The 27,656-nt window shown below is 33.4% G+C and overlaps 3 protein-coding genes and 1 pseudogene across 4 annotated transcripts; 1 reads left to right on the forward strand and 3 right to left on the reverse strand.

Annotated features, from left to right (window-relative positions):
• Positions 1-2,693: 2,693 nt before the first annotated feature.
• On the reverse strand, positions 2,694-6,825 carry LOC114397634 (sphingoid long-chain bases kinase 2, mitochondrial-like). 2 transcript variants are annotated; one of them, XM_028359775.1, is made up of 12 exons: positions 6,398-6,822; positions 5,836-5,912; positions 5,659-5,712; positions 5,515-5,574; positions 4,968-5,045; positions 4,787-4,833; positions 4,639-4,679; positions 4,405-4,489; positions 4,214-4,328; positions 3,992-4,114; positions 3,755-3,855; positions 2,694-3,114 (listed from the first exon to the last, which is right to left on the reverse strand). In XM_028359775.1, the coding sequence occupies exons 1-12, from the start codon at positions 6,531-6,533 to the stop codon at positions 2,982-2,984; spliced, it is 1,050 nt and encodes a 349-aa protein (XP_028215576.1). In that variant the 5' UTR covers positions 6,534-6,822; the 3' UTR covers positions 2,694-2,981. The 2 variants fall into 2 exon arrangements, with proteins under 2 accessions (XP_028215576.1, XP_028215577.1); XM_028359776.1 differs by lacking the exon at positions 2,694-3,114 and adding an exon at positions 3,121-3,635 and having other exon boundaries at positions 6,398-6,825.
• An 809-nt stretch (positions 6,826-7,634) lies between these two features.
• LOC114397632 (proline iminopeptidase-like) lies at positions 7,635-12,540 on the reverse strand. Its single transcript, XM_028359773.1, has 10 exons — positions 12,163-12,540; positions 10,591-10,727; positions 10,322-10,495; positions 9,793-10,029; positions 9,599-9,699; positions 9,449-9,521; positions 9,291-9,359; positions 9,106-9,213; positions 8,255-8,380; positions 7,635-8,102 (listed from the first exon to the last, which is right to left on the reverse strand). Exons 1-10 carry the CDS (start codon positions 12,503-12,505, stop codon positions 7,908-7,910), a joined length of 1,563 nt encoding a protein of 520 aa, XP_028215574.1. The 5' UTR covers positions 12,506-12,540; the 3' UTR covers positions 7,635-7,907.
• A 2,385-nt stretch (positions 12,541-14,925) lies between these two features.
• On the forward strand, positions 14,926-19,408 carry LOC114397390 (annotated as a pseudogene).
• A 2,869-nt stretch (positions 19,409-22,277) lies between these two features.
• Positions 22,278-24,504, reverse strand: LOC114397633 (WRKY transcription factor 22-like). The gene is made up of 3 exons (XM_028359774.1): positions 23,839-24,504; positions 23,429-23,539; positions 22,278-23,163 (listed from the first exon to the last, which is right to left on the reverse strand). The coding sequence occupies exons 1-3, from the start codon at positions 24,264-24,266 to the stop codon at positions 22,647-22,649; spliced, it is 1,056 nt and encodes a 351-aa protein (XP_028215575.1). The 5' UTR covers positions 24,267-24,504; the 3' UTR covers positions 22,278-22,646.
• Between the last annotated feature and the right edge of the window lie 3,152 nt (positions 24,505-27,656).

Raw genomic sequence — 27,656 nt, forward strand, 5'->3', positions numbered from 1 at the left:
TAGACAACTCGGGATTTAAGCTGTGGTATACGGGAAAAATCAGATCAAGAAATGGGGTAGGGATTATTGTGGACAAGGAGTGGAAGAAGGATGTCGTAGATGTAAGAAGAGTAGGAGATCGTATCATAGCCTTAAAATTGGTAGGGGGACGTGACACCTTTAATGTTATTAGTGGGTACGCACCTCAGGTTGGGTTAGCAGAACACTTTAAGGTAAAATTTTGGGAGGATCTAGAAGGGGTACTTCAGGATATACCCCAAGGAGAGAAAGTTTTCCTAGGAGGGGATCTCAATGGACATGTAGGTAGCGTGGATAGAGGTTTTGAGGGGGTGCATGGGGGTTTTGGCCTAGGGGAGATGAATGGGGAGGGTAAATCCATCTTGGAGTTTTCGGAGGCTTTGGATCTTTCTATAGCCAATACATGGTTTAAGAAAAGAGAGGAACATCTTATCACTTACAAAAGTGGAGGGACATGTTCTCAGATAGATTTCTTCCTTATCAGGAAGTCTGATAGGAAGTATTGCTTGAACTGTAAAGTTATCCCGGGAGAGAGCTTGACTACCCAACATAGAGTTTTGGTTATGGATGTAAGAATTAGAGATATGGCAAAGAGAAGAAGTCCTATGGTAGCACCAAGGATCAAATGATGGCACTTGAAGGGTGAGAAACAAGGAATCTTCCAACAAAAGATATGGGAGGGATGGTGTGGACAATCACAAGGAAGTGCAAATGATATGTGGAACAAGACGTCCCAAGAGATTATTAAAGTGGCTAAAGAGACGTTGGGTGAATCTAGAGGTTTTGGACCTAGGGGTAAAGAATCGTGGTGGTGGAATGAAAGTGTTCAGAGCAAAGTTAGAGTAAAAAAGGAGTGTTTCAAGGAGTGGTCTAGGTGTAGAAATTCTGAAACTTGGGATAAGTATAAGATAGCTAGAAATGAGACCAAAAAGGCGGTGAGTGAGGCAAGAGCCCAAGCTTTTGACGGACTATACCAAGCTCTAGGAACCAGGGACGGAGAAAGATCTATATATAGGCTTGCTAAGGGTAGAGAGAGGAAGACTAGAGATTTGGATCACATAAAGTGTGTTAAGGATGAAGAAGGCAAAGTCTTAGTGCATGGAAAAGATATCAAGGAAAGGTGGAAGGTGTATTTCCACAACTTATTTAATGATGGATATGGATACGACTTTAGCAGTCTAGACACAAGAGAAGAGGACCGGAACTATAAGTATTATCGTCGGATTCAGAAACAGGAAGTAAAGGAAGCGTTGAAAAGAATGAGTAACGGTAAGGCGGTGGGGCCAGACAACATACCTATTGAAGTGTGGAAAACTCTTGGAGATAGAGGTCTTGAGTGGCTCACTAAACTCTTTAATGAAATTATGAGGTCAAAACGCATGCCGGAGGAATGGAGGAGAAGCACGTTAGTGCCAATCTATAAGAACAAGGGGGATATACAAAATTGTGCAAATTATAGGGGAATCAAGCTCATGAGTCATACCATGAAACTATGGGAAAGAGTGATCGAACGGAGATTAAGAAAGGAGACTCAAGTTACTGAGAATCAATTTGGTTTCATGCCGGGAAGGTCGACCATGGAAGCGATTTATTTATTACGGCGGGTGATGGAGCAATATCGCATGGACCAACAAGACTTGCACTTGATTTTTATTGACTTGGAGAAAGCGTATGATAGAGTGCCTAGAGAGATTTTGTGGAAAGCTCTAGAGAAGAAAGGGGTTAGGGTTGCATATATTCGAGCTATCCAAGATATGTATGATAGGGTATTGACTAGTGTTAGGACACAGGGTGGAGAGTCAGACGATTTTTCCATCACAATTGGTTTGCATCAAGGGTCAACCCTTAGCCCCTACCTTTTTACCTTAATTTTGGATGTCCTCACGGAACAAATCCAAGAGATAGCGCCGAGATGCATGTTTTTTGCAGATGACATAGTGCTCCTTGGAGAGTCGAGGGAGGAGTTGAATGAGAGGTTGGAAACTTGGAGACGAGCTCTAGAAACACATGGCTTTCGCCTAAGCAGAAGCAAATCGGAGTATATGGAATGTAAGTTCAACAAAAGTAGGAGGGTATCTAACTCAGAGGTGAAAATAGGAGACCATATTATCCCTCAAGTCACACGGTTTAAATATCTTGGGTCTGTAATACAGGATGATGGAGAAATTGAAGGGGATGTGAATCATCGCATTCAAGCAGGATGGATGAAATGGAGAAAAGCATCGGGGGTGTTATGTGATGCAAAGGTACCGATCAAGCTAAAGGGAAAGTTTTATCGGACTGCGGTAAGACCGGCGATTTTGTACGGAACAGAATGTTGGGCGGTCAAGAGCCAACATGAGACTAAAGTAGGTGTAGCGGAGATGAGGATGTTGCAGTGGATGTGTGGTAAGACTCGACAAGATAAAATTAGAAACGTAGCTATTAGAGAGAGGGTTGGAGTAGCGCCTATTGTAGAGAAGATGGTGGAAAATAGACTTAGGTGGTTTGGACATGTAGAGAGAAGACCGGTAGACTCTGTAGTGAGGAGAGTAGACCAGATGGAGAGAAGACAAACAATTCGAGGCAGAGGAAGACCCAAAAAGACTATAAGAGAGGTTATCAAGAAGGATCTCGAACTTAATGATTTGGATAGAAGTATGGTACTTGATAGAACATTATGGCGGAAGTTGATCCATGTAGCCGACCCCACCTAGTGGGATAAGGCGTTGTTGTTGTTGTTGTATTTAACATTCTATAACAGTAAAAACATTTTACAGTTGGAAAATAAATTATATGACAACACATTGGTGATTCAAAATTACAATTACTCTCCCTCAGGCCACAGCAAAAGATAGTAAGAAGCCTACTCCGATGCCTACACACTTTAAAACAAAAAATTATTTCTTCTACTAAATCTGGCAAATTACAAGGCATGAACAGCATCATCTCTATTTCACAGATTCTGTCCTTCTCCAGTTAAATCACAATATCATCTCAATAGCAGCAGGCACAACACTAATCTTTTTTGGAAGGAACCCCAAATGCTCCCCATCAGATTGAATATAAATACCACCACCCATGCCTGATATGTCCTCCACCTCAATAGAAAGTACACTACAATATAAAAAACACTCCGGATGAGTACCACCACAATGGCACAATCCTACGCTTCCATGAGCTGAAAAAGTTAGCACATTTGGTAAATTGTTTAATGTGGCTACCAAATCCTGTTGCTAGATACTTACCTCCACATTTTTTTTAGTTGCAATTCAGTACAGTTAAGGCACATTCACATACAAAGTCGTATCCAACTAAAACAATTATACAGAATAATAAATCCAAGACAATTTTTGTCTGAATTGCAGCCAACTTAAAACTTGTCGATATACCAAACATGGATCATTCACAACATATACCAAACATGGATCATTCACAACATATTTCCTACTGACATTAATCCATGGAGACGACCTCACTGATGGGATAAGGTTTTTGATGTTGTTGCATCATTAAAATAAAAGTAGGTTATAGAGGATACTGAGAAGGTTTTGAGAACCACTTATATAATTGGGATCATAGTTAAGCAGGTGACTAGAAAGGAAGATAATTTACCTTACACTAACAATATTCAATCTCTATGTGTCATGTTCAGATTTGACAAAACCATGAAATCAAATTTCATTAGTCATCAAAACCTTATTAATGGAAGGTAAAATTAAGAATGGTAGATTGACTTCTTTGGAAAAGATTATACCTTCTATCAGATACATTTTTTACTGAGAGATGTGTCCCACTGTATAGCTTATGTAATTTGAAGACAAAATCATACCACTTGAAGTTCTGAAGAGTTACAACCTGCAGAATTTATGGGGAGAAAATGTACTTCAATGAATAAAAAAAAGATGACCAGGATTTAGGATGAGGTTTAGCCAGTAAATTATTCAAAATAGATGATAATTTTCATCTTACATTTTACAGAAAGGTATTTTACCTCTAAATTTCTACTGAAAGGATCAGCATTTGGTGTAATTTTCATGCCACCACCAAAGTATTTTGCATTTCCAATGCAAAGGGCTGTCACTTGAGGACATGTCTCCCATGGACCATCATTGAACTGCATTTTTCAAGTAATAAAACAAGTGTGATACTTCTGGTGCACAAACATAGACCGTGAAAAAATTTAAATTATACAGGACCTCAAACTAACACTGACCCTGATTCTCATGTCCTGGTTTTGATGCCCAATGAAGGCTTGCAATGCACCAATGACATAGCACAGGTTGCCAAATCTCTTGTATCTAGAAGCATAAAAACCCGCCTTTGCACTCCTGTAAAATTAGGTCAAGCATGCTTTAGGTATGATCCATGTGTTACACTTATTCAGAAATTTCCAGTTAGCCTTACAAATGAATGTCAGCGACATTTATGAAGTAATGATGGTCGCAACTCTCTCCAGTGATAACACCGACATCTATCATTGATCTCAACCCTAAAGAAGACCTAAATTAGAATGTAATATGAGATAAACTAAAAGCACAAATGGAAACATAAGATTTGAGGCCAGCATCAACATGCTTGAGCTATCACATAGCTACAATAGAATAGTAAAGCAATTATAAATTAAGAAAAAGAAAAAACCTCTAGCAACACGTTCAATGGCCTCATGGGGATCATTTTTCCTGGAAAAGACTCAACAGATTTTTCCATTCACTTCAATTGTATAGAACTAATAAGCTCCATTTAAATAAGATGCATAAGGATAATGAAGATACAAACAAAAACTAACCACCCAAATGTTCTTGCAAAATCAGAACCAGTTCCCAAGGGGATGAGCTGTACAAAGCCAGACCATAGTTATAATTTTCAATAAGCATTCAATTCAGGATATGTATTACAGATGACAAAATTTAAGATGTCAGGCATTGAATAAAAACTGAGAGTATTGCATTCTGGTGGCAAGTACTCACACCAAGAGCAGTTGAGTGTGTAGACTCTTTCACTTGACTAACAACAGGTTTTCCAGCCCAGAAAAACCCATTAACAACCTGCTTGTAATAAACGGAGGTGCATTAGGAGAACAATTAAGAAAGAATGTTGCAATTCATCGATAACTTTACTTGATATCAAATAAAGTGTTTTATACCTACTAAGGTCAGTCACGGGTAGGAAAGGTCTGGGCAGTTTGCAGTGTCCTAGGTTCTAACCTTGTTGCCACCATTATATACCAAAAATATAAATGTGTTTTATAACAAGGAAATGCTAGCAACATAATCTCTAACATACTCTTTCCACAACACTTTCTATTATTAAGTATGCTCTTAGCATTTCTTTTTATAACAAACATAATAAAGCTAAGCTTGGTTGAACTTGAACCCTTTCTGATAAGGTAGATGCTACTCAAGAATTTTTCCCTTGGGAAATTTTTTATGTAGAAATTTAAGTAGCAATAAATCCATCAAATAACATCAACACTCCCAACAATAATTATTTTTTTTTTAAAAGGGCAGTTTTCACCTCATGAAGAGTTCCATCTCCTCCAACAGCAATGACAGCATCAGCCCCCTCCCTTATAGCCTACATAGAACAAGGACAGCAATTCAACAACTCATTGGAATCAGCTGAGATAAAACCAACTTATCTCAAACACTCCAAACTAACCTCTCTTGTTATGTCAATAGCATGACAAGGACCCGACGTTATGGATTCACATATCTACCCAAAAACAAAAAAGATCATGAACTTGTGAATAAACACAACACACAAATCAAACGAATTAGCAGAATTCATCTCAAATACACAAACATACATAACACGGCAGCAACAAGACTCACTCACATTGCACTCTTTACCAAGACGAGACCGTAGATATGGAACTAACTTCCTCCATTCTTTACCTGTCCTCCCATTAGCACCTGGAACTCAAGTTTCTTGCTTCAAAATTTTGATAAATTCTTAAGTAGACACTACTTCACATATGCGCTCACATCACCAATTAACATGTGTAAAGTCATAAAAATCATGTGAGAAATGTAATTCCCTCTGAAGACGTTTTTTTTTTCAAACTAATTGTTGATTTTACTTGTAAACACCACAGCTATCCTTCAGAGAAAGAAATTCTGCTCAAGCCGAGGATTTAACATAGCTGCATATCTAGAATTTGAATTCGAGAACACTACTAGTTAAGCTCCAACAACCTCGTACCAGTTGATTTGAGTGCCAATTATGGTCCAATATTTCCAAAAATTAAACTTTATCCCCAAAGAAATAACGAGTAATTCTGCTTTTCTAGCTAAAACAAAAAATACCATAATATGTGCCTAAAATTCCGATACCCCACAATTTAATTCAGCTCAAAAACAATAAAAAAAAAAAATCTTTCTATATTTTCTCAGCATACCTAGAGGGTTGACGACGAAAACGAGGTCCCTTTGGCGAGAAGAAGAGGAAGAACCAATGCGGTCAGGTGCCATGGGTTGAAGCTCTGATCTGATACATACGGTGTGAGCAACGTATATTACTCTTCCCAATGCCATGATGATGATGATGATGATGCTGGAAATAACTATGGCACGCAATCTTATGCTTAATTTGGGGAAAACAGAAAGAAAAGAACAAAAGAATTGTTGGTCCTATCTGCAGCAGAAGATATCACTCATCTTTGCGACTTGTTGCCATTTCATTTGCATCGCTCTGAGTCTGTAAAATTACTGTTACTCAACACTCCACTTCAATACTAATCCTCGTCGCAACTAACTCTATTAAATTATTAGTAATATTTCGTGTCTTTCTGCGGTGTAAATCGCTTTGGTGAGCTCGTTCTTGTGTTTTATTTTAGGGAAAGAATCAAAGCTAGAGTGTAAATATTCTCACACTGAAAATAAAAAGTTACAAATTTTCTTTTATAGAAAACAAGGTTATACAATGTGTGTGTAACACAGTCATCATTTTACACTCATCTAATATAATTCACCGTGATAATTAAATTCTTTTTTATAAAACCTTAAAAATAATTTTTTATTGTTTTTTTATAAAATTTTAATTTGCATACACTTAATTTTTTTTAACAATCTGTTAAGTAAAACTCATTTCAAATATATTTTTTTAAAGTAATTATATATTAAACTTTTAACTACATTTTAATTCAAATAATATATAAAGATAATAAATGAAAAATCTTGAAAAGAAAAAGTTAAAGTTAAATTATATTTTAGTAAAATGTTTAATTTTAGTTTTATATTTATTATTATAATTTAAATTATTTAACTACTAAAATAATAATTTTATATTTTTAATAAATACAAAAATTGAAAGTGTATGTAAAAAAACTTAGCACTAATATATATATATATATATATATATATATATATATATATATATTATCAACAGAAAAATTTAAGGTTTTTCCTTCCTTGCAGTCTTTATGCAAAATTTAAATGTGAGACTTTAGGCCAAAGACACAAACCCTCTGCCACTGGACAAAACTTAGTAGGATAGAAAGCTTGTAATGTTTTTTGAAAGAAAAAAAAATTATGAAGAATTCATTTAGGAAAAAAAAAACTATAAAGATGGGGGAGCAAATAAAAAAAAATAGCAATTTTTTTAAGAACCAAAAACTTTATTTAGGAAACGAATAATTCAAACAAGGCCAAACCTGACAGACATTTCAAGAAATACAAGCAAAATCTTACAATTTAAACATGAAGAATGGAAGATTCCCCCAACTTAGAAGAAAATAAAAGTTCACAATTCAAAGGCTAAGGAGGCAGATTAGAGATGTATAACATGTTTGGTTCTATAATCCAGATGTAGTTTTCCACGTTTACAGAGAAACTAAAAGTTATAGCTTCTATACCCTAGACCTTATTTCTTATTTTTCAACGAATTTCCAAACATGCATGTAATGGTGATCAAAATAGAGGTTTCCTTCCATTTAGCATCCCCAACAAATGATCAATAACTTTGCTCCCATCATCACGCAAGCCAGAATGCATGAACTCATTAGTTATCCATGGCCTAATCCCTGCTATTTGAGAAGCTGTTTCCATGGCCAGCTTAAAATTCACGTACAAGTCTTCATAGTAAACAGCTGCAGCAACAGGTACCTGCCAGCATTGGATCAAAGTTAACAAAAAACTCAAGAGACTCACCTTCATCTTGTCTCTTGATAAACATATTCAATTGTTAAGGTTGTATCAATCATAATTCTTGTCTTGCTAGGAATTTTGATGGTATAACGGATAACTGAGCAAACTACCTTATTGTTATTCAGAACCTGAACGTCATATAATGGGGGCCAATCCTTCTTCTCTGCCAATATATGAGCTGCATCTTTGAATGGTTTCAATGCATGAATCTCATCAAACATCCATGGGAAAATCATCTATAAAAGCAAGTGAACATGGTAAGAATCTTCTCCAGTTAATAGTAAAGAAAAGAAAATAAACAGATTAGCATTCAACTTAGTGGTTAACTACCTACATGGGAAATGCAATTTCATGCATAATGCTCCATATCCAAATGGCATGCCAATTGTAACCAAATCTTTTCATTAAATGAGTGCATATATTGATAAACATTATAGATGTACAAGGTTTGAATTATTCACATCATACATCAATCAAGTTACTGAATTCTATGACTATGTTTGGATAAATTTCTCAATGATAGGAGAAGAAAGTAAGAAGGTAAAATGAGTTAAACTTTTCCCATAAGTTAAAATTAACTTATGCATAAGCTAATTTATACAAACTTTCTCATTTAACTTCTCCAAAAGTTAGATTTTAACTTATGCATGAGCTAATTTTAACCTATAGGAGAAACTTAATTCATTTTACCTTCTTATTTTCTTTTCTTTTCTTATAGGTTCTTATTGAGAAGCTTATCTAAATAAGACCTGTATTTGGATACAGGCAGCTATATATTCTTGTATTTTATTTTATTTTAACCAGGTATCAGTTTCCCCCCACTAGGATATGTGGAAGAACAAAAAAAAGAAACAATACTAAGCACAACAATGTTACTCTGAATAGCTTTAATGCAATATTTATGGCGCAATTTAAGATGTTTTGTGCAAAGTAAAGAAAAATGATATTCTTTACACCCTACCTCTCCTGTAAAAAGTACAGGTAGTCCTTCTCTGGCAGCTCTAATTGCATCAAACTTGTCTCCAACTGCAGTTCTTACACTATTAGCAGACCATTTATTAGCAGAACCCTACAGAGAGAATGAGGGACCAGAGTTGAAGAAGAACCATACAACATGAATAAACAAGGAACCAAAAAGAAATCTACCTGACAATAGATGGATTCATGTAGAAGAGCATAGAGTGGATTGGTATCAAAATTTAACCACTTCTCAAACTGCATAGAATGAAAATTGGCCCTTGATATTCAGAAGTAAACTTGAAATTCAGGATTCATAATCACCGAAAGGCAAACATTTTTCTTACAGAACTTAGGAAGTTGTAACTTATTCTCTTTGGTGCTCCCGGAACAAAAGTAGGATCCCACACGCTCTCAAACCTAGAAAGATTAGTTCAAAAAATTCAATAAATTTAATTCAAGATGATTCTAAAACACACAAGGTAATAATACATTACAAATAGTGCATGCTCTCGAAACCAGCTCTGGATCCTAAGCCAGATAGACCAAGAGTCTGCAGCCCTCTTGGGGTTAGGAAGCCACCAGATGGAAGAGCCACCTACACAAAGAGAGAAGGAGATAAGGATTTGACAGAACATAGCTCAGATTTTCATGTTTAACAACAATAAGAGGGCTGCAGACAGATAATCACCCCTCCTCCTTCTTGTTCAGCCAAATAATTAACAAGTTCTTGAACAATTTTAATATCTTGAGGGAACCTCTTGTAGTACTTCTCATTTTGAAGTATAGCTTGCTCAAAGCCTGCTTTGTACACTGAATCTGCAGTACATCCACCTCCAATCGGAGGAATTCCTCCAGTTATAAGGACTTGCTTCAATCCTTTTGGTGCGAAACTCAAATACGTGACTGCACAAAATCCACCATAGCTCTACCACAAAAAAAAAATAGAAAAAAAGAAACAGAATAAGAGTAAGCAAGCATGGAATTCCAAGGCTATATTGGTTTCAAAGGTTACAAAGGCATTCTAACCAAAGCTCCTAAACCAATAAAGCATCAGACAATGCCTACAGCAGGACTCATACAAACATCAATGTTAAAATTTCAAGGAGACAGGGAAAGAAAGCAAAGGAAGAAGAAGTTACAGATTGTAAAGCCAGACTGGTTAGTCATCAAAATCAGTAACTCATATGAATACCTATCAAAAACAATAACTTGAATACCTGACCCAATATTGTCCAAGGACCAGCATCAGGAACAAGGCGAACTCGAATAAACTCTGCATCGTTTACTATATTATCAGCTCGGAAATATTTTAAAAAGTCAGCTAATTCATCAGCAGACTTGAATTGTGACATTGATGACACAGTCAAGGCAGTTGATAAGCCTGTTCCTCGCTGTAGAAATGTACAAAAGTAAGAGAACAGATCATACAAAAAAAAGTTGTAGCAATATCACAAAGATAATGACATAAATGCCTAGCGAATCATGCCTGATCCATTAAGATGAGACGGAATTCTTCACAAACTTTTTTAGTCCATCCACTGGATTCAGTAGGACGCCGGCACTCAAACCCAGGTCCACCTTGCAAATATAATAAGTATGGCAAGTTTTGCTCTTCTTTCCCAACTGCAACAAAATTACAAAGTTTTGAAGGAAAATTTGCCACAGTGGTGAGGGGGGTGATGTACAAGTCTAAGCATGAACACCCATCAAATAAGCAATATGTAAAATGAAAATTTATCACAAAACAAAAAAAAAATCTGGGATCAAAACTTTGTTGAAGAGTGACTAATTAAAACATAAAACAATATGAACAGAATATTTAGGCTTCTGGACATGAGGTATGCAGTGCTGCTCTAGTTGCCAACATAATCACCACTAGAAAATAGATATACTAAGGGTGTGTTGATTTCTATTTTCAAAAACTTTTTAGTTTTAAAAAAATAAAACAAAGGAAACAGACAGCCACACTAACTCATGCCTCAGCACTTACTGCACCAACCCAGATGATGCACACCCTTGAGCTAGGACCACAAAACTGAAGAGGATGAGAAACCATCTCTCAACTATTTCTGTTTTTTGGTTCTTAAAATACTTGTTTTGGAAACAATTATCAAAGAAGATTTTGGATGAGAAATTGATTATTGATTAGCATGAAATTATTTTAAACAAACCCTAAGTCTCCACTAAAACACAGAGCACCCAATCATGAAATCATTGAAATGTATGATTTGCCCCCTACATGACAACCATGTTCCTGACTGAAACATAACAGTTGTACCTTTAGAAAACAAATAATTGTCCAATGCCAATACATAAATACCAGCAATTCCATGTAAAGCTTTCTTGATTATCCAAATAAATCCATGTCAACTTCCTCTCCTGTTCTCTTCCCAAGCACATCATCCCATTTACATAGTAATAGGTCTTATCTCTCTTCCTTGAAAGGAACACGATCTCATTTCCAATGACATGTGCCCTCATCCCTCGAGGAAAAAGTCTTGATCTCGAGGAATTGTAAACAAACACAAAACACTTTATGGTACTACTCAAGTCCTTGTTTTTAATTTCTAAAGCTCAAGTAGGTTCCACTTCCACATTTTAAAAATGAAGCAGTATCTATCACCTTTCATTTTCTATTCCCTATTTTTCAATCCAAGCAATGGATCTTAAACTCATTCCCCTCCATCAATCCAAACACAGCCTAAAACGGACTCAAAACTATTATATGATCTAAAATGCCACCCATTAGATTCTGCCCCCAGATACCCCATTGACAAAATATTCACTATAATAACTCAAAAAACCCAAACCTATTTACACTATCACAAAAACCCCATCCTGGGTTTTCCTTCACTTCAGACAGTGACTCATTAGCCACCATCAAAATTCCATTTTTTACCCCACAAATTAAAACGTTTAAAACCAAAAAAATAAAACTTTTTGTTATCACTCAACCTCCATGCAAAAAGGAAATCAAGGGCAACGAAGAAACAATTAATGCAATCAATCAAACCAAAAGAAAACGATTGAAAACATAGTCGACTTTGACTAATGTTACCTGCAACGACTTCACGTGCAAAAACGGTGATCTTGGGAGAAGAATGGAGTCCCCGACAGTGATCGAGAGGGACCTTGAAGCGATGATCGCGCAACCGGAGCTCCGGCACGGAGTACCAGTCTCCAGTGACGTGCTCCGGCGAGGAGTCGCCGGCGGCGAGGCCTTCTCCGTTCATTGGGGGGAGAGAGCTCCAGCGAGAATGCGAGATGAAACGGTTGGAAACAGAATAGGGTTTCGTGAAGTGAGATAGTGAAGAGAAAGCGCGAGAACAATGATGAATATTATGATTGTAATGAAGCAATGTTCTCAGAAAACGTGGTGGTGGCGCGTGGAGTAACAGCATTGTAGTGTGGCGAGTGGGACGAAGTGAGGGTAAGCGAGAGTGGATAAAATCTGAACGGCTTTTCTAACTTTGACTGAATTGTTTGGACGGCTTTGATTTGGTTTCAGAGAAACAAAGTTTATCTAAGCCGTTTATTACTCACTGACTCTTGTTTATGCGTTTTTTTTTTTTTACAAACATTGTTTATGAGTTTTTATGTTACATACTAAATTAAATTATTTTTTACCTTTTTAATCAATATTCTAATTAAATAAGAAATTTAGTATCCTTAATTATTTTAATTATTATTTTTTAATCAGAATTAAGTATAATCACATATTTAAGCACCATTATTCAAATGATATTTTATTAATTAATTTGATTTTTAAGATTTGTCAAAATATTTATTTTACTATTCAATAATATTTGGTAAATAAATATCTTTTAATAGCGGGTAGTGTTTTGTGAAAGATTATTTCAAGTAGCATTTTGGCTTCTTATATTTTACTTTTTCATTTTAAATATTTATTAAATTTACTTTAGTTTTATCATTTATTTTTTAGATTTTTTATATGAAATTATTTATTTTAAGTATTATAATGTGTATATTATTTATTTTATTGTTTTAGCATTATATTTCAAGCTATTGATAATGGTTAATTACTAAAACAGCGGGGCTCTCAATGACATCTATACTCCAATTCAACAAACATCTTCATTTTCTTTCCCAAATGGTGCAAATGACAACAATCATGGGTTTTTATTGGATCGCATCTATACTTTCATTGTTTTTCTGTCTTCTAATTTTAGCAAAATTTTCTCAAGTTCTTTATATGAATTATGTGACTAAGAGAAGAGTGTGACTGAGGAGGATCCAAATTGATAAAAATAAAGAGAGAATTTTCAAATTGGAAATATTCAATTGTATCTCTCTAAAAATTTTAGTCATTATAAAAATTTTAATATATTTTTAGTCTATATAAAATTAAAATATATTATTATTTGACTTGAAATGATTCCATATATCATGTAAAAACAAATATTTTTAAATAAATAAGTAAAAATATATATTTTAATCATTTAAAATTTGATCTTTATTGATCATTCAAACAAACAAAAGGCTAGATTCACCTGTGAAAAATAATAATTGTTAATTTTTTGACAATCATATCCAATAGGTAAATAGGAAGGGTAAGTATCGCTTTCCTATATTAGTAATTTTTATGTAAATATTAACTCAGGCTAACAAATATCACAAGAAAGTGATAAAAACATGAACTTTAATTGATTTTGAGTAAGTTGAAAACAGGTGTGTAGCAACAAAGTTAAAGAGACTATTTTGTGATTTTTGAGTAAAAACAAGGTTTGAACAAGAAAGAGGGGGTTGGGAGGTTAAATAACAAAGATATTGTGTAGGTGTTAGGTTTCACCAAACTTCACTCTCTTCTTGTTTGAAGGCACAATACATGTATACGTCGAATCAATGCTAAAATCAGTCAATACATGCTTTCTTAGTCCTAATCCCTTAGATGAAAAGTGTCTTAGTTTCATTATTAATTTCTAATACCTCAAGCTACTTACTAAAGGAACTAGCTTTAAATTTAGTGACTCAAGATAACCAATGAATTGAGCTTCATACTTAGACACAAAATTCATTGAGTAATTTTCTTTCTGTCAAGATTATGAAAAAAAATTTCAACAAAAATCAAGTCCAAAAAATATGTCATGGCCAAGCCAAAACAAACATTAAGAAAAAAATAAGATATTAACATTAATACATTGAATATATATATATATATATATATATATATATATATATATATATATATATAAAATATCAAAGTGAGAGTATGCGGATACACCTAACCCAAGAATAAAGGAATTTAGCAACTAATTAATGAAGAGAAAAAAAAAATGAAGAATGGAACATCAAAGGAAGCTTTCTACCCCCTTAAATGACCATCAACCCTATTTATACAAGAGCAAAAGTTGTATTCTAAGTCACTTTTAGTTAAACTCAAAATTTCTAAGCTCCAAAATTTAGCTGAACATCGAAGAATTCATTTTTCTTGCTATCAAATTTTAGCTCCCGTTCCACTTTTAAGCTCAGCTACATCAAAGTTTGCTTTTTCTTCAAAAAATAAATAACTCTATAGCTTTTCCACTTCACTTCTACAAAAAATATTAGATACAACCCAAAAAACTAAATCTTTACTAAAACTTAATATTTACCAAACTAAGATGAAAATGAATAAAATATCACTCTAAAATTAGGTAAAATTAGATTGATTACCTTATGAAACATGTGAAATTTAAGTAATTAAGGCATTTATCAATAACCAACCCATGCACCCATATGTTCACCGAATACCTGAAAAGTGAAGCCAAGTTCTCCACAAAATCACAGCATCACACTCATTTCCAATTCTGTGTTTCCCACAATGCATTTCCTAGTAGCACTTTCAAGAGCTTCTTCCACTGTAACCAACCACTGTCTGTGTCACCTCCGCAACACGTGCAACGTTGTGGCAGAGAAGTTGACGCTGACCCGGTTGAAGCAGAAGCACTGCAAGCGTGAACCCATCTCCGCGGTCTCCACCCATGACTAAGCTTTGGCGGTGCATGTCGACATGGCAGACATAGAAGTCTGTCATGTCGAAAATTCCGCGTCCATGCATCACCATGGACGCGACACCACCATCCTATCACCCTTGAACAAATGCTTGCTCATTGTCGTGCCGTTGCTCGTGGCGCCAAGAGGCCTCTTCTCGTTGGAGACTTGCCATTTGGAACCTATGAATCCAATTCCAGTAAGGTATACTTTTTATAAATATATATATAAACAATTTTAAAAATATTTTACAGTATAAAAATTAGAGTATATATTACTATATTAAACTCTAAAAAAATAAATGACTTTTATATAAAATTAGAGTATATATAAATGACTTTTCTATTTAGAGAATTTAATTTTCATAAATTAATAGTAATGTAAAACTTTTTATACTATAAACTAATAGTGATTTTTAAAATAATTATGTGTGAATTTAAGTTTTATATGTTGTTCCTCTAAAACAAAGTATTATATGTTGTTAATGTGATTTATATTACCCACTAATCAGAAATTATGTTAATTATAACTTGTAAGTTAATTATTTAAAGATAAAAGGGTTATATAATGATAATGTAAAGAATTTTATATAGTCGTCTAATGATAATCTATCATCCAAGATAAATTTATTAACTTTTAAAATAATTATTTTAAAATAATTCAAATAGTATTATAGGATTAATATAAAACTATTTTATACCATCAACCATAACGATAAAACTCTTGTTTACAAGTAAAATAACCTTAAGATGATAAAACTTTCAAAGTTTCAATAGATTTTAATTAAATTTTTTAAAAAAATGCTCGATAGTTAAAAAAATTACGGTACAAATTCAATAGGAAGCATGTGTGTTGACATTTTATTAGGTAAATATAAGGTACATGAAAATAAGATTCTTTTTAAATACTGTATGTTAATAAAATTATTTTTTTTATTATTGTCTTCCGGTTGTTGGATAGAAGAAGAGATAAAATTTGGTTGTTTTGGCCATTGCAGCGTCTCAAGCTTAAACTGTGAGTTAAAATTGTGATGTTATGTTTCTAACATGTACTCATAGTACAAGAGTTCTTTGAATATACATTTTACTGAGATGGTGAAGGTCCAACTCTAAATCATTTGATCATATTGAGGCTATGAAAAAACCTTTTGAAAAACTTAGATGAAAACATGAATAATTTTACGTCGATGAGATGTATGATTCGGTCCAGAGTCTAATATTTGGCTAGCTTTATCTACGTCTTACCTTTCTTACCTAAGAATAATTCCAATCATTTTCCTTTTCTGGTCAATTTTGATGTTTTTTTCAATATTCTTTTTAAACAAAATGGACTGAAATGGCACTTGTATTGAAAGAATTTGGTCTCTAATTAACCAATGAGGTATGGTTTGAGTTGACAAACGAAGTTGCACGATAGCACGAGGACGGACTTTATCTCATGTTGAGTTCAAAAGTTGCAAGAGCCAAGAGCTACTATATTTTTAAAGAGAAATTTTGTTCTTATTTATATTTCTTATAATTTTTTCCACTAAAAAATATTTCCTATAATTTTTCTACGATTCAAAAAAATAAATTAAAAAGAGTAAAAAGAGAGTTTGAGGTCAAGCTTCACTTCTTAACGATAAATAGGATTTTCACAATCCCACTGTTTTTTTTTAACCTTTAAAAGAAAGTACAGGGGGTATGGTGTAAAAACATATACAAGGTATATTATTTAGGAATGAAAAAATTTAATACTATATCTAATATTATATATGATTATTTTTATCTTTTATTTATTATTTTTATACACATATTTTAAAAATAATAAGAAAGAGAATTTTACCGTACATAATAGCAGTTGTACCTAAGCCGATCAGCATTGTCTCAATACACGTAGTTTATATAAAAAACAATAATGATACATATTTTAAAAATATACTTCAAAATCAAAGAGAACAACTAAGTTCTATCTTATAGTCAACGAAACATTTTTCAAAGTATATATAATGAGGGAAATATTCTTGAAGTTGAAAATTCTCGCGTGCTCTTTGGAGTTAAGCATTTATTTATGTTTTTTCTTTTATTTTAAGAAAATCATTTTGTTACTACTTAGTACTCACTAGGATTGAAATATGAAGGAAAATGTTTGGAAAAACACGGACAAGTATTTCAGTATGAAACGTTGTTCAGGTGTGTGCAGTGGTTTTCAAATTTTCTATTTGATTGTAAGTTGTAGGCAGTTGATACAGTAGTTAGGATGTTAAAGGAAGGAAACATGGATGCCATAAAATTAGAAGGAGGGTCAATTTCAAGGGTTGTTGCAGCAAAAGCCATTGTTGAAGCTGGAATAGCAGTCATGGGACGTGTGGGACTTACTCCTCAGGCCATTAGTGTTTTGGGGGCATTTAGACCTCAAGGAAGAACTGTTGCTAGTGCTATCAAGGTCTATCTAATTAACTAATATATGACTTAAATATGTTTTTGTTCTCAAATTTATGTTATTGTTATTTTTTATTCTTTAAATTTAAATGTTTTATTAGTCTCTTAATCTTAAAAATTATTCTTTTTAGTCATTTTCGTGTATATCTGTTACAAATTGTAAGTTCAAATCACCAAAAATCAATTAAGAGGAACTAAAAAGAATAATTTTTTAAATTGAGAGACTAAAAAATAAAATTTAAATTTAGGGGACTAAAAACAATGATACCCAAATTTTAAGGACAAGAAATATATTTAAGCGTTAATATCCAGTAAATTGGCATTTGCAGGATTTTATTGTCATCCTAATAAGAATAAGTCTATGAAGGTTGTGGAGATGGCATTGGCTTTGCAGGAAGCTGGGTGCTTTTCTGTTGTTATAGAGTGTGTGCCTGCACCTGTGGCTGCTGCTGCTACAGCAGCACTTCAGATTCCAACAATTGGAATTGGGGCTGATCCATTTTGCAGTGGGCAGGTAAGTTGGTCATGCTGGCCTTTTATCTAATACTATGATATGCTTGAGAACTTTAGTAAGAGTAGAGTGGCCGAGACTAGCACCACTATTTTTGTGTAGTTAAAAACAAGACTATTACTACATTTTGAGGCATTTATTCTTCATCCAATTGAAAGTATGTTTCATGGTAAATTGTTGTCTTAACTACATGTTGTCTTCATTTTCATGTGTATGTATATGTAGATATATATGGAATTGGAGATGTTTAGATGGTCTTAATTACTATTAGACTGTATGTGTTTTCGAATTTGACCAACCCTCAATTGATTTGAGAATATTAAAGGAAGTGTTATTTATTGGTGAAATTTCATACCTTTTGGGGATGAGAACTAGGGAATTTTTTCTGTTTTTGAGAGAGTTTATGATTTCGTAAGCATATGGTGTGGTTTTATTGAAGGATGGATTACATGATTTTCATCTCTGTAATTTGTTATGATCTCTCTGCCACTGAGATGAATTGTTGCTTTATGAGCAAATGACTCACTTGGATGATTTATCCCTGCTTGTAATTTGCAATGATTGATCTTCAATTCATTTTTTTCTTTCCTTTTTTACCTTGTTATTTAAATGGAGCATGTTTGTTACCGTTACAATGATTATTGTAGGAGAATAACTTGATAACCTTTTTCCTCTTGTTTCACTTCAAGAAATTTTCATTTATATAAATAACCAACCTAGACATATTTTCTGAACTGATTTCGTTCGGTTATGTACAAGTTAGAACAATTTACACCTCAGTATCTCACTAATATTATGGCCTATGTTAATTAATCATAATCTTTTGCTTTTTATTTATGAATTCTAATTTATTGTTCATGCAGGTGCTACTTTTCCACGATCTGCTTGGTATGCTGCAACATCATCATGCTAAAGTAAAAACTTCGTACCCCATTACCCAGAGGCTCTTCGTTATGCGAAGGTATGGGGGAGGAATATTGTACACAGCCTTACCCTTGCATATGCAAAGAGGCTGTTTCCGGATTCGAACCCATGACCAACAAGTCACCAAGGCACAACTTTACCGCTGCACCAGAGCTCGCCCTCATCATCATGCTAAAGTATTTCTTGAAAATTTTACTTAGTTTTTATGTGTCCTCTTATAGGATTCTTTGGTAAAGTTAAGACTCCATCTTTTGTATACTCCAAAATTTTGTAAGCAGTATGCCTGTGTTGGAAATGTTATTATTAAAGCCTTATTAGAGTATAAGGAAGATGTGATAAATGGTTCATTTCGATTGGGTTTGGACAAGGCAGCATCTGCAGCATTTGAAGCAGTCCAAACTATGGATACTTCCAAATCAAACGGTGAAGGACAACAAAGGACTAAAACAACATTTTAGTCCCTAAAAAATTTGAGGCCAATCACATATTAGTCCTGAAAGATGAAATTGTTGATCACGTTAATCCTTTTCAGGGAATAAATTAGTATTAAAAAGGGATTAAGTTGCCTGATTTTTTCATCTTTCAGGAAGAAAAATGATGATTTTTATCTTTCAAAAAATAATATGAAGGATCTCAAAATTTCAAAGATCAAAAATTCAAAATGGTGTTTTACTTCCAACAAATTGAATAATTTAATAAAGCAACAGGTGTCGCTAACAGGTGACAAAGTTTCTGTCTACAAAGTGAAATAATCTGTATTGTGTTGCTGTACTCTAATTCTGGCTTATCCAATGTTTCTATCAATAAAAGTATAAAAACGTGCTACCAACTTGTGTCTTTTCAACTCCTCTATCGCTTCAAATCGTGCAAATCATATTTGTTAAGAGGGAGTCATGCATGATGAATAATTACAGTGAAGGACATTGCATTGCCATTAGTGAAACAATTCGCCAGCCAGGTACCTTGAGAGAGAGAGTAAACAGAACCATACCAGAAAACGTGCGTCATAATTACATTAGAGACTTAATAATTATACAATGAACATAATAAACATAACCATATAATATAATATTTACATGATATATTGAACCTAGACACGTGTATCCAACTCAAACATAATGCATGTTTCAGACCAAGGTCGATTACATTTAGGTTGAGTGTATAATTTTGTTATGTGTTGTGTTCATTTAAAAGCTTATCCTTGATGTGCTCTTAAATGCGCATGAATAAGGTCAACTTTTGAGGCCATGATTCTTTACCACCGATGCTTGTGGAAGGTGAATTGGTGACACAGTTCTGTCTAGTAATTAAAGTTGGATTTGCCCACCACAAGATCCTTCCTAAAGTTTGTAAAGTTCTCAAGGTATGACAACATTGTGAGGTTGAACCATAGGATGTACCTAATTGAGTAATAACCATAAATAATCCACTAAGAAACCTTACCCTTATGATCTATTCTCTTTTATAGGAAAAACGGGTATATTTCTTTCTTTTTTAATTGCAATATATAAAGTTTATGAACTCGGGATTCTTACAGTACACTTCAAATTTGGCTTTTAAATTGTATGTAATTAGTTTATCAGTTATATTGTTAAGCTGTGTCCTACAAAAATCATAAATTTCCGGCAAGTAAAAGGCATGATGATGATGTTGTTCTAGGTAAATTCTTTGCTCCATTACCGACAGAGTTCCCAACATTCCATATATAACTTTAGATTTCAATATTTTGAAAACCGTTTATAAGTAACTCCGTCTCCCACCAAGCTTTTCAAATGGAGTGATGGATTGATTAGAACTTCCATGTTGATTTCTAAATAGGGGAACCAAGTGTTTCTGCTTCATGTGCTTAAAAAGGAAAACGAATTTATGCTATCCAATTTTTTTTCCAACTACATTAGTACCTGAAGGATAAGTATCGTTATTCATGACATAGTATTGGGCGTACCACTGTCAACTTCATTGGTTTACAATTTGTAAAATGCTTGGTGAACAATCAACTTAACATTTTCACCCTCACACGGCTCCTAGAAAAATTCTTGCTTTAATTGCATATATACATCACCAAATTCGACTAAGTCAGTTCACTTTCCTTCCAATTGTATGAAAGGATTCTTTTTCTATGGTTAGTAATGGCAATTTCAAAATCCTTTAAAATGTAATCGTGTGGTTTATTTGAAATGAATACTTCTATTATTTGAAATGTCCAAATAAAAAGAATACTTTGAAATGTCATGGTGTCAAGCAAGATTTTGACTTGACATTTATCTTACACATGGGGACATACATGGGAAAATATCCTCTCCATTTAATGGAGAGAGTTGGGGACATACATGGAAAAATATCCTCTCAATTTACTGGAGAGAGCCAGATCTTAATAGGTGTTGAATTAAATAAAATATTTTTTTATTTATTTGACTATTTAAATTGATATCACCATATAAATAAACACACACTCATTATTAAAAAATTATTTAAAATTTAAGAAAAATAAGCTCAAAATATAATATAATGTAAAAAAAAAAACAACTTTTGTGTGAATCTTGTTATTATAGAAAAAAATGTGAAATATACAGGTCAGTTTGACGGGTGAATATATATATATATATATAAAAGATATGATTTCATTAAGATATCAAGTATTCAATATGATTTCATTAAGATATCAAGTATTCATCATAAATAATAATAATATTTCTGAATGGTCTTTTTTAAAACCAATTATTATATAAAAAAGTGAATGTACCACAAAATAATACTACTTGATTATCAATTTAGATTTATTAATATATATATACATACGATCTAGCATGTAGAACTTGCCCATATCCTATATTTTATATATTAACCGTATGAAGTATCACATCTCATCCTGTGTCCTAGTGTGAATCCACACTTCTTCATAAGATAATAATGCCTAACTATCATTTTTTTTTTCATTCTCCAGCTGATTTGGTAAATTGACCCCTTCCACTAGGCATGAGATGCAATGTTATTGGGAGCCAAGCAAATGGCACAAAGCTAAAATGGTGAGCCTAACATGTTAACTTCAAGCTAACGTGGCTCTCATTTGGGGAAGGGGACGTGAAATACTTTGCTTCTCAGTGAATAAAACAGAGAGGAGCCAGATACCATATAAATCAAAACGCATATGCTTGATGGGAATCTAATTCCTTGATTACCTTAACCCCTCGTGTCCCCAAAAAAGGTTCACTACTATTGGTGGTCATGCACAGTACTACTAGAATATATACCCAACAAGCAACAACCATGAACCCATATGTCACAGTCACACAAATAATAATCATTACCAAGAAGAAGAAAAACATATAAGTCAACCCAAAAGTGCTTCTGCCAATTTATATCACAAAACCAATGTCAAATACAATGAACTCAACCACAACTCAAGGAGCATACAAAAAGCTTACTAAAATATATTGTTTTTACATTAACATAGGTATGACATAAATAATAAAACTATGAATGCCTAATAATAATCATTGATTTTTAACAAGATTAATGCTTGATCTACCTTACTAGTCACTACTACTCTACTAAGGAAAACTTTTCCTCCCATCCACAAACCATTGTTAGTAAAGATTCCTCCAAAATGTTCCATTTCCTCTACAAACAAAAACCAAAAAGAAAAGGTCCCTATTGTCATCAATGAAAAGCATTGTGATGATTTGCCCGAAAGAATCATCTACACCCACTAGCAGTAGCAGCACCACTAGCCACCCAAGAAGGGATTGCAATTGCTGAAAAGGGGTCACTGAAACAGTCTCCAGTGACAACAGAAGGAGCCGTAAGTTGGCTCAGTTCATCCAAACTTTCAAAGAAGTCATCTGAAAGCACCATATCAGACAAGCCAAATTCATCTTCTTCCTCATCATCCATCACATCCTCTTTCTCTTCTCTGCTCTCAGACTTTTCCCCTTGTGATGGTGTTGGAGCCTCTTCTTCTGCCCCTGAGGTGGCAGGGGAAGTGGGTTTTGTGAGGCTCTTGCTCTTGTCAGAGTCTTCTTCAGTGGTGGTGGCTGTTTGAGGTACCAATGGCTTCTGACGTGTGGAGCCAGCAAGAGAGTTTCTGTGAGTAGGAGCAGGGTGGTTGTGCTCAGCAGTGTAAGTCACTATAAACATTGTTGGGTCTGATCTGTTTCTTTCAACCTGTTTCCTTGCCAAACACCCCTTTGAGCTGCTACATCTATAGTACCCCCTACAAAAACAAAATCAAACCTCAATTAGACCTTAAAGTACACAACTTTGGAAATTTGGATTTGATTACTTAAAGCATAAAGTGGGATGCCATGTGATAATTAATTGCAAAATTCACTATTGAGATCTCAAACACCTTTACTTTATAAATCCATGCACATATTTTCTCACAATCTCAAATCAAGGGCCATCAAATTAAAAGAGCCAAATCATGAATTTTCAACTAAATTTTTGGAAAATTTCAAGTGGAAATCTTGTAGGCTAACCTTGGATATGGAGACCCCTTTATGGGTTTCTGGCCATATTTCCTCCATGCCCATATGTCTGAGGAGAGATTCTCAACTGGCACTTGACAAACTTTCTTAAGCTGGTTCTTTCTGAAAAAATACCAATAAAACAATCGTAAGCACATCTCACAAACACAAACAGAAACACGCACCAAGGTTTAAAAAAGGTCCACAATCCACAGTCACAATTACATTCACGTCGGTCACATTTGTCTACAATGTTCCACAACATCAAAGATCATGATAAAACTGTGTCCACAACTTCAATTTAAAACCTTAACAAACACAAAATTAACAACCAAAGACATGATTTTTACAACTTGGGCAAGTCCAAGAACAATTTTTTTTTCTCTGGGGCATCAAAACCAAGCAAGCACAAACATCTGTACCTTCTTTTAGATCGTGGGGTGGTGACAGCATGTGCCTGCTTGCTCCTCTGTTGTTGTTTCTCTTGCGTTGAAACAGATTTGGGTGGCGCAGAGGAATAGGAAGAGAGTGAGGACAAAGGTGAAGAGGCTTGCAACGTTAGAGGCTGAGATTTGGAGAAGAAAGGTTTGCAAAGCTCATGCAATTCCTCAATGGAGCTCCTTGCCTCAAAGGGGTACGCAGAGAGCGACAAAACTTGGCTTATTCCTTGTTCACCCTTGAAGATGTTGAAGCCAGAATAGGAAGAAGAAGAAGAAGAAACTGCAGCTTCAGGGTGGAAGTAAGAAGAGGCAAAACCAGAGGAAGAAGGAGATGAAGAAGAAGACACTGAGGATGATGTAACGGTGGAGCAGCCTCTAACCACCGCATGTAGATCCCAATCTTCCGCCATAGAGAGACAAACTCTGCAGTGTGTGGAATTTTTTTTTGAGAGAGAGAGAGACAAAAGAAGGCGCTGACTTTTCGCTACAGAGAGTTATGATAAGGTGCAGTGAGAGGGGATGGACTTGTATTTATAGAAAGAGAAAGAGGGGGTTTTGCACAAAGTCTAGTAAGAGAGAGAGAGGGGGAAAAAAACTCAAAAAGTTGCTTCTTTTTCGATGGAGAGAGAGAATGTGTGTGGTTGGCATTTTGGCATCTCTATGCTTATCTATATACTTTATTTTGTTTAATTTTATTTTGGTTTATCTTTTTCCTGTTTGTTCCACTCGGCATTGGAAGACAGTGCTTGGTGATTTGGGGGTTGACTTTTGAAAATGTCAAAGGGGATGACAATAGGCTCTGGATTTTTTGGCCGTGGTAGAGAAAGTCCACACGCACTTTATGAGGGGCTTAGGATTTCTTTCTAAGTTTTGCCGACAGGATATAAAATATAATAATGGCACAAATAGTTGGTTCACTTATGGACGTTGAGCCAACCACTCGCCTCAATTAAGTGGGGGAGATCTCAGCAAATTTTAATTTTAGTGTGATTACACTAAAAAAAATTATGATAAATGTTAATCAGTATTTTTAAGAAATTGATTAAGAATCAATAAATTGTTAGTATTGGAGGCATTTTCTTTAAGTAAGATTCAGATTGGAGTCCTGTAGATAAAAATATATATATAATTATGGTTGGAAAGAAAAAATTTTATTAAATATGTTTCGTCAGATTTTTTGATGAAAATTAATTAATGATAAGATGGATAAATATTTTGTATCAATAATATGATAAAAAAAAGATATTGATTAGGAAATATTTTTGTTTATGACTTTTTAAAGCTTTTTTATAATCAGTATTTTTTCTTTTTAATTCATTATTCAATATCCTAAAATTACTAATCAGTAAGACTCAAAATTTATAAATAAAAAGGAGTGTGTTTGTTAAGTTATAGTTTTAAAAAAATGTGGAAATTATTTGATTATTTTTTAAATTTAAAAGAGATTACAAAAAGTAAATAAAAATACATGAGAAAAAATTAATAAGAATGATAAAAACAAGTACATGGAAACTAAGTCTATATTCGGTTAAGCAGTGGATTCTAAAAAATTGTGTAAAACACGTAAATAGTTGGTCGTGACACATTGATACTTCAATGTCAATAAAGAGATTTAATCGATTTTGTTTTAATATGCCGCACACAAAGAGTAAGAACACAAAAACTAAATATATATTTGGTTAAGCAGTGGGTTCTTAAAAATCACATAAAAATATGTGAATAACACATTGTTGTTTCAATGTCAATAAAAAAGATTTAATCGATTTTGTTTTGACGCACCGCACACAAAGAGCAAGGAATGAGAAACTAAATATATATTTGGTTAAACAGTGGATTCTGAAAAATTACGTAAAATACGTGAATAGCTTGGTCATGACATATTGTTGCTTCAATGTCAACAAAGAGATTTTATCGATTTTGTTTTGGCATGCTGCACACCGAAACTAGCCTAAGAGAATGTGAGTGGGAAAGGGATCAAGATTCGCTAAAGTTAAGACATTATCACATTCATACATTTGGCTAATTGCAACTATTGAATGCAAATTGAACTATTTCAATGAATCTAACTTTAAATATGAATTCGAAATGTAAATTGTCGATATTTAATTATTCATCTAATGACTAAGATGGTGTGATATTAACTTGTTCCTTAAACATATGATTAAAGATTCGATTCATGATTTATGCAAATGAAAAAAAAAACATGATAAAATAATAATAAAAACATGATGGAATAGTCGCTTAAATGAATCTCATACTCCTATTCATCCGAAAAAAATTTATTCATCTAATGATTTTCATTCATGAATGCATGAATTCAAGGAATACATTTCAGATAAGAAAGCGAAAAAAAAATTAAATAGAGAAGGCTTTCAACAACTTCCTAAGTATTAAAAAAATGTTAAAATTAGTGAATCATCTTGGCTTTATAAAAAAAAGCTAAACTTTTTTAAACTGTCTTTATTGAAAATTTTACCAAATTTTATCCATCTTAATTATCTTTTAAATATGTATTTAATTTCTCTTTTAACATGAATTATTTTTTAGCATTCTATTTAAATGACAATTTACCTTTTCTAGGAAAATACTTCTCTCTTAATTCACTTTTTCTGCAAAATATATTGATAAATTTAATACTACTTAGAAAAATAACATAAATTATTGAGAAATTTCATACTATTAAATAACTTTATTATTTATTATGATGTAATTAAGGAAGTGCTGTATACATAATAAAAAAATTTGTCCTTCCACACCCACAAAAATAAAATACATGATCAAAAGTAGTATTAATATCTTATTTGTATTCAAATTATTTTTTATCTTTCTAATATTACATTTTTTTATTATAACTTTCTAATATAACTGTAACTATTATTGCTCTCTTGTTTATGATAACTGTGTATAATATTTAGAAATTAGGTATAGATAATTAAGAGCATAATTAAAAAAGATAATAATAAATATTATGTTAAATTTATAAATGTATAGATAAATAAAATTATATTTATTTTTTCAAAGTAGACAAATACAAAACAAAGCGACTATGGAAGAATAGATCAACTGGTACAAGATTATTTAAATCTAACTAATAATGAATACTCAATATGTAATTATCATAATTAATCAGAAAAAAAAAATATTACTCATAATAATCTTATTTAGTTCGAGCATGAGTCTCACAAAATCCACTTCCTATGTTGTCTAGTTTAACTATATTACCCTCTCAAACTAATGTGTGGTGCCGAAAGGACTTGTTCCTAAACTCACAATACAGCACGAACACATGAGCAAAGACACAGACTTTGTGCTAAAGACGTGACAAAACTCTCTCTAGGAGTATATATAGTTTGGTGCCCTCCATTTATGCTCCATGAGCAAGACGAACTTCAGTATCGATCATAAGGACGACAAAGATAGAAAATTTAGGAAGATTGTATGAAAAGTATGTAAATATATATAATGTTACCATTATATTGTATGTGGCAATTTATAAAATTGAACTATGTTTCCCCAGTTCCCCAAACTCCCCTGCATCTTCTATGAACTCGATTGTAATTAAATCACCCATAAATCTTCTGCTTCATATCATTTAATCTACGAACACACGCGACGTCCTCAAACACAAGTACTATAGAAATACGTGTAAACAACACATGAAAATCTATGCCCACATACTCATACATGCCAGATATATACACCATATAATTTAACACACACACACACATCAAGCATACAACAACAAGCACATAGGTTTTGACTTTGGTTTGATAATGCCAACAAATATTACATATATATGC

Source organism: Glycine soja, chromosome 18 (assembly GCF_004193775.1).
Source record: "Glycine soja cultivar W05 chromosome 18, ASM419377v2, whole genome shotgun sequence".
NCBI lineage: Eukaryota > Viridiplantae > Streptophyta > Magnoliopsida > Fabales > Fabaceae > Glycine > Glycine soja.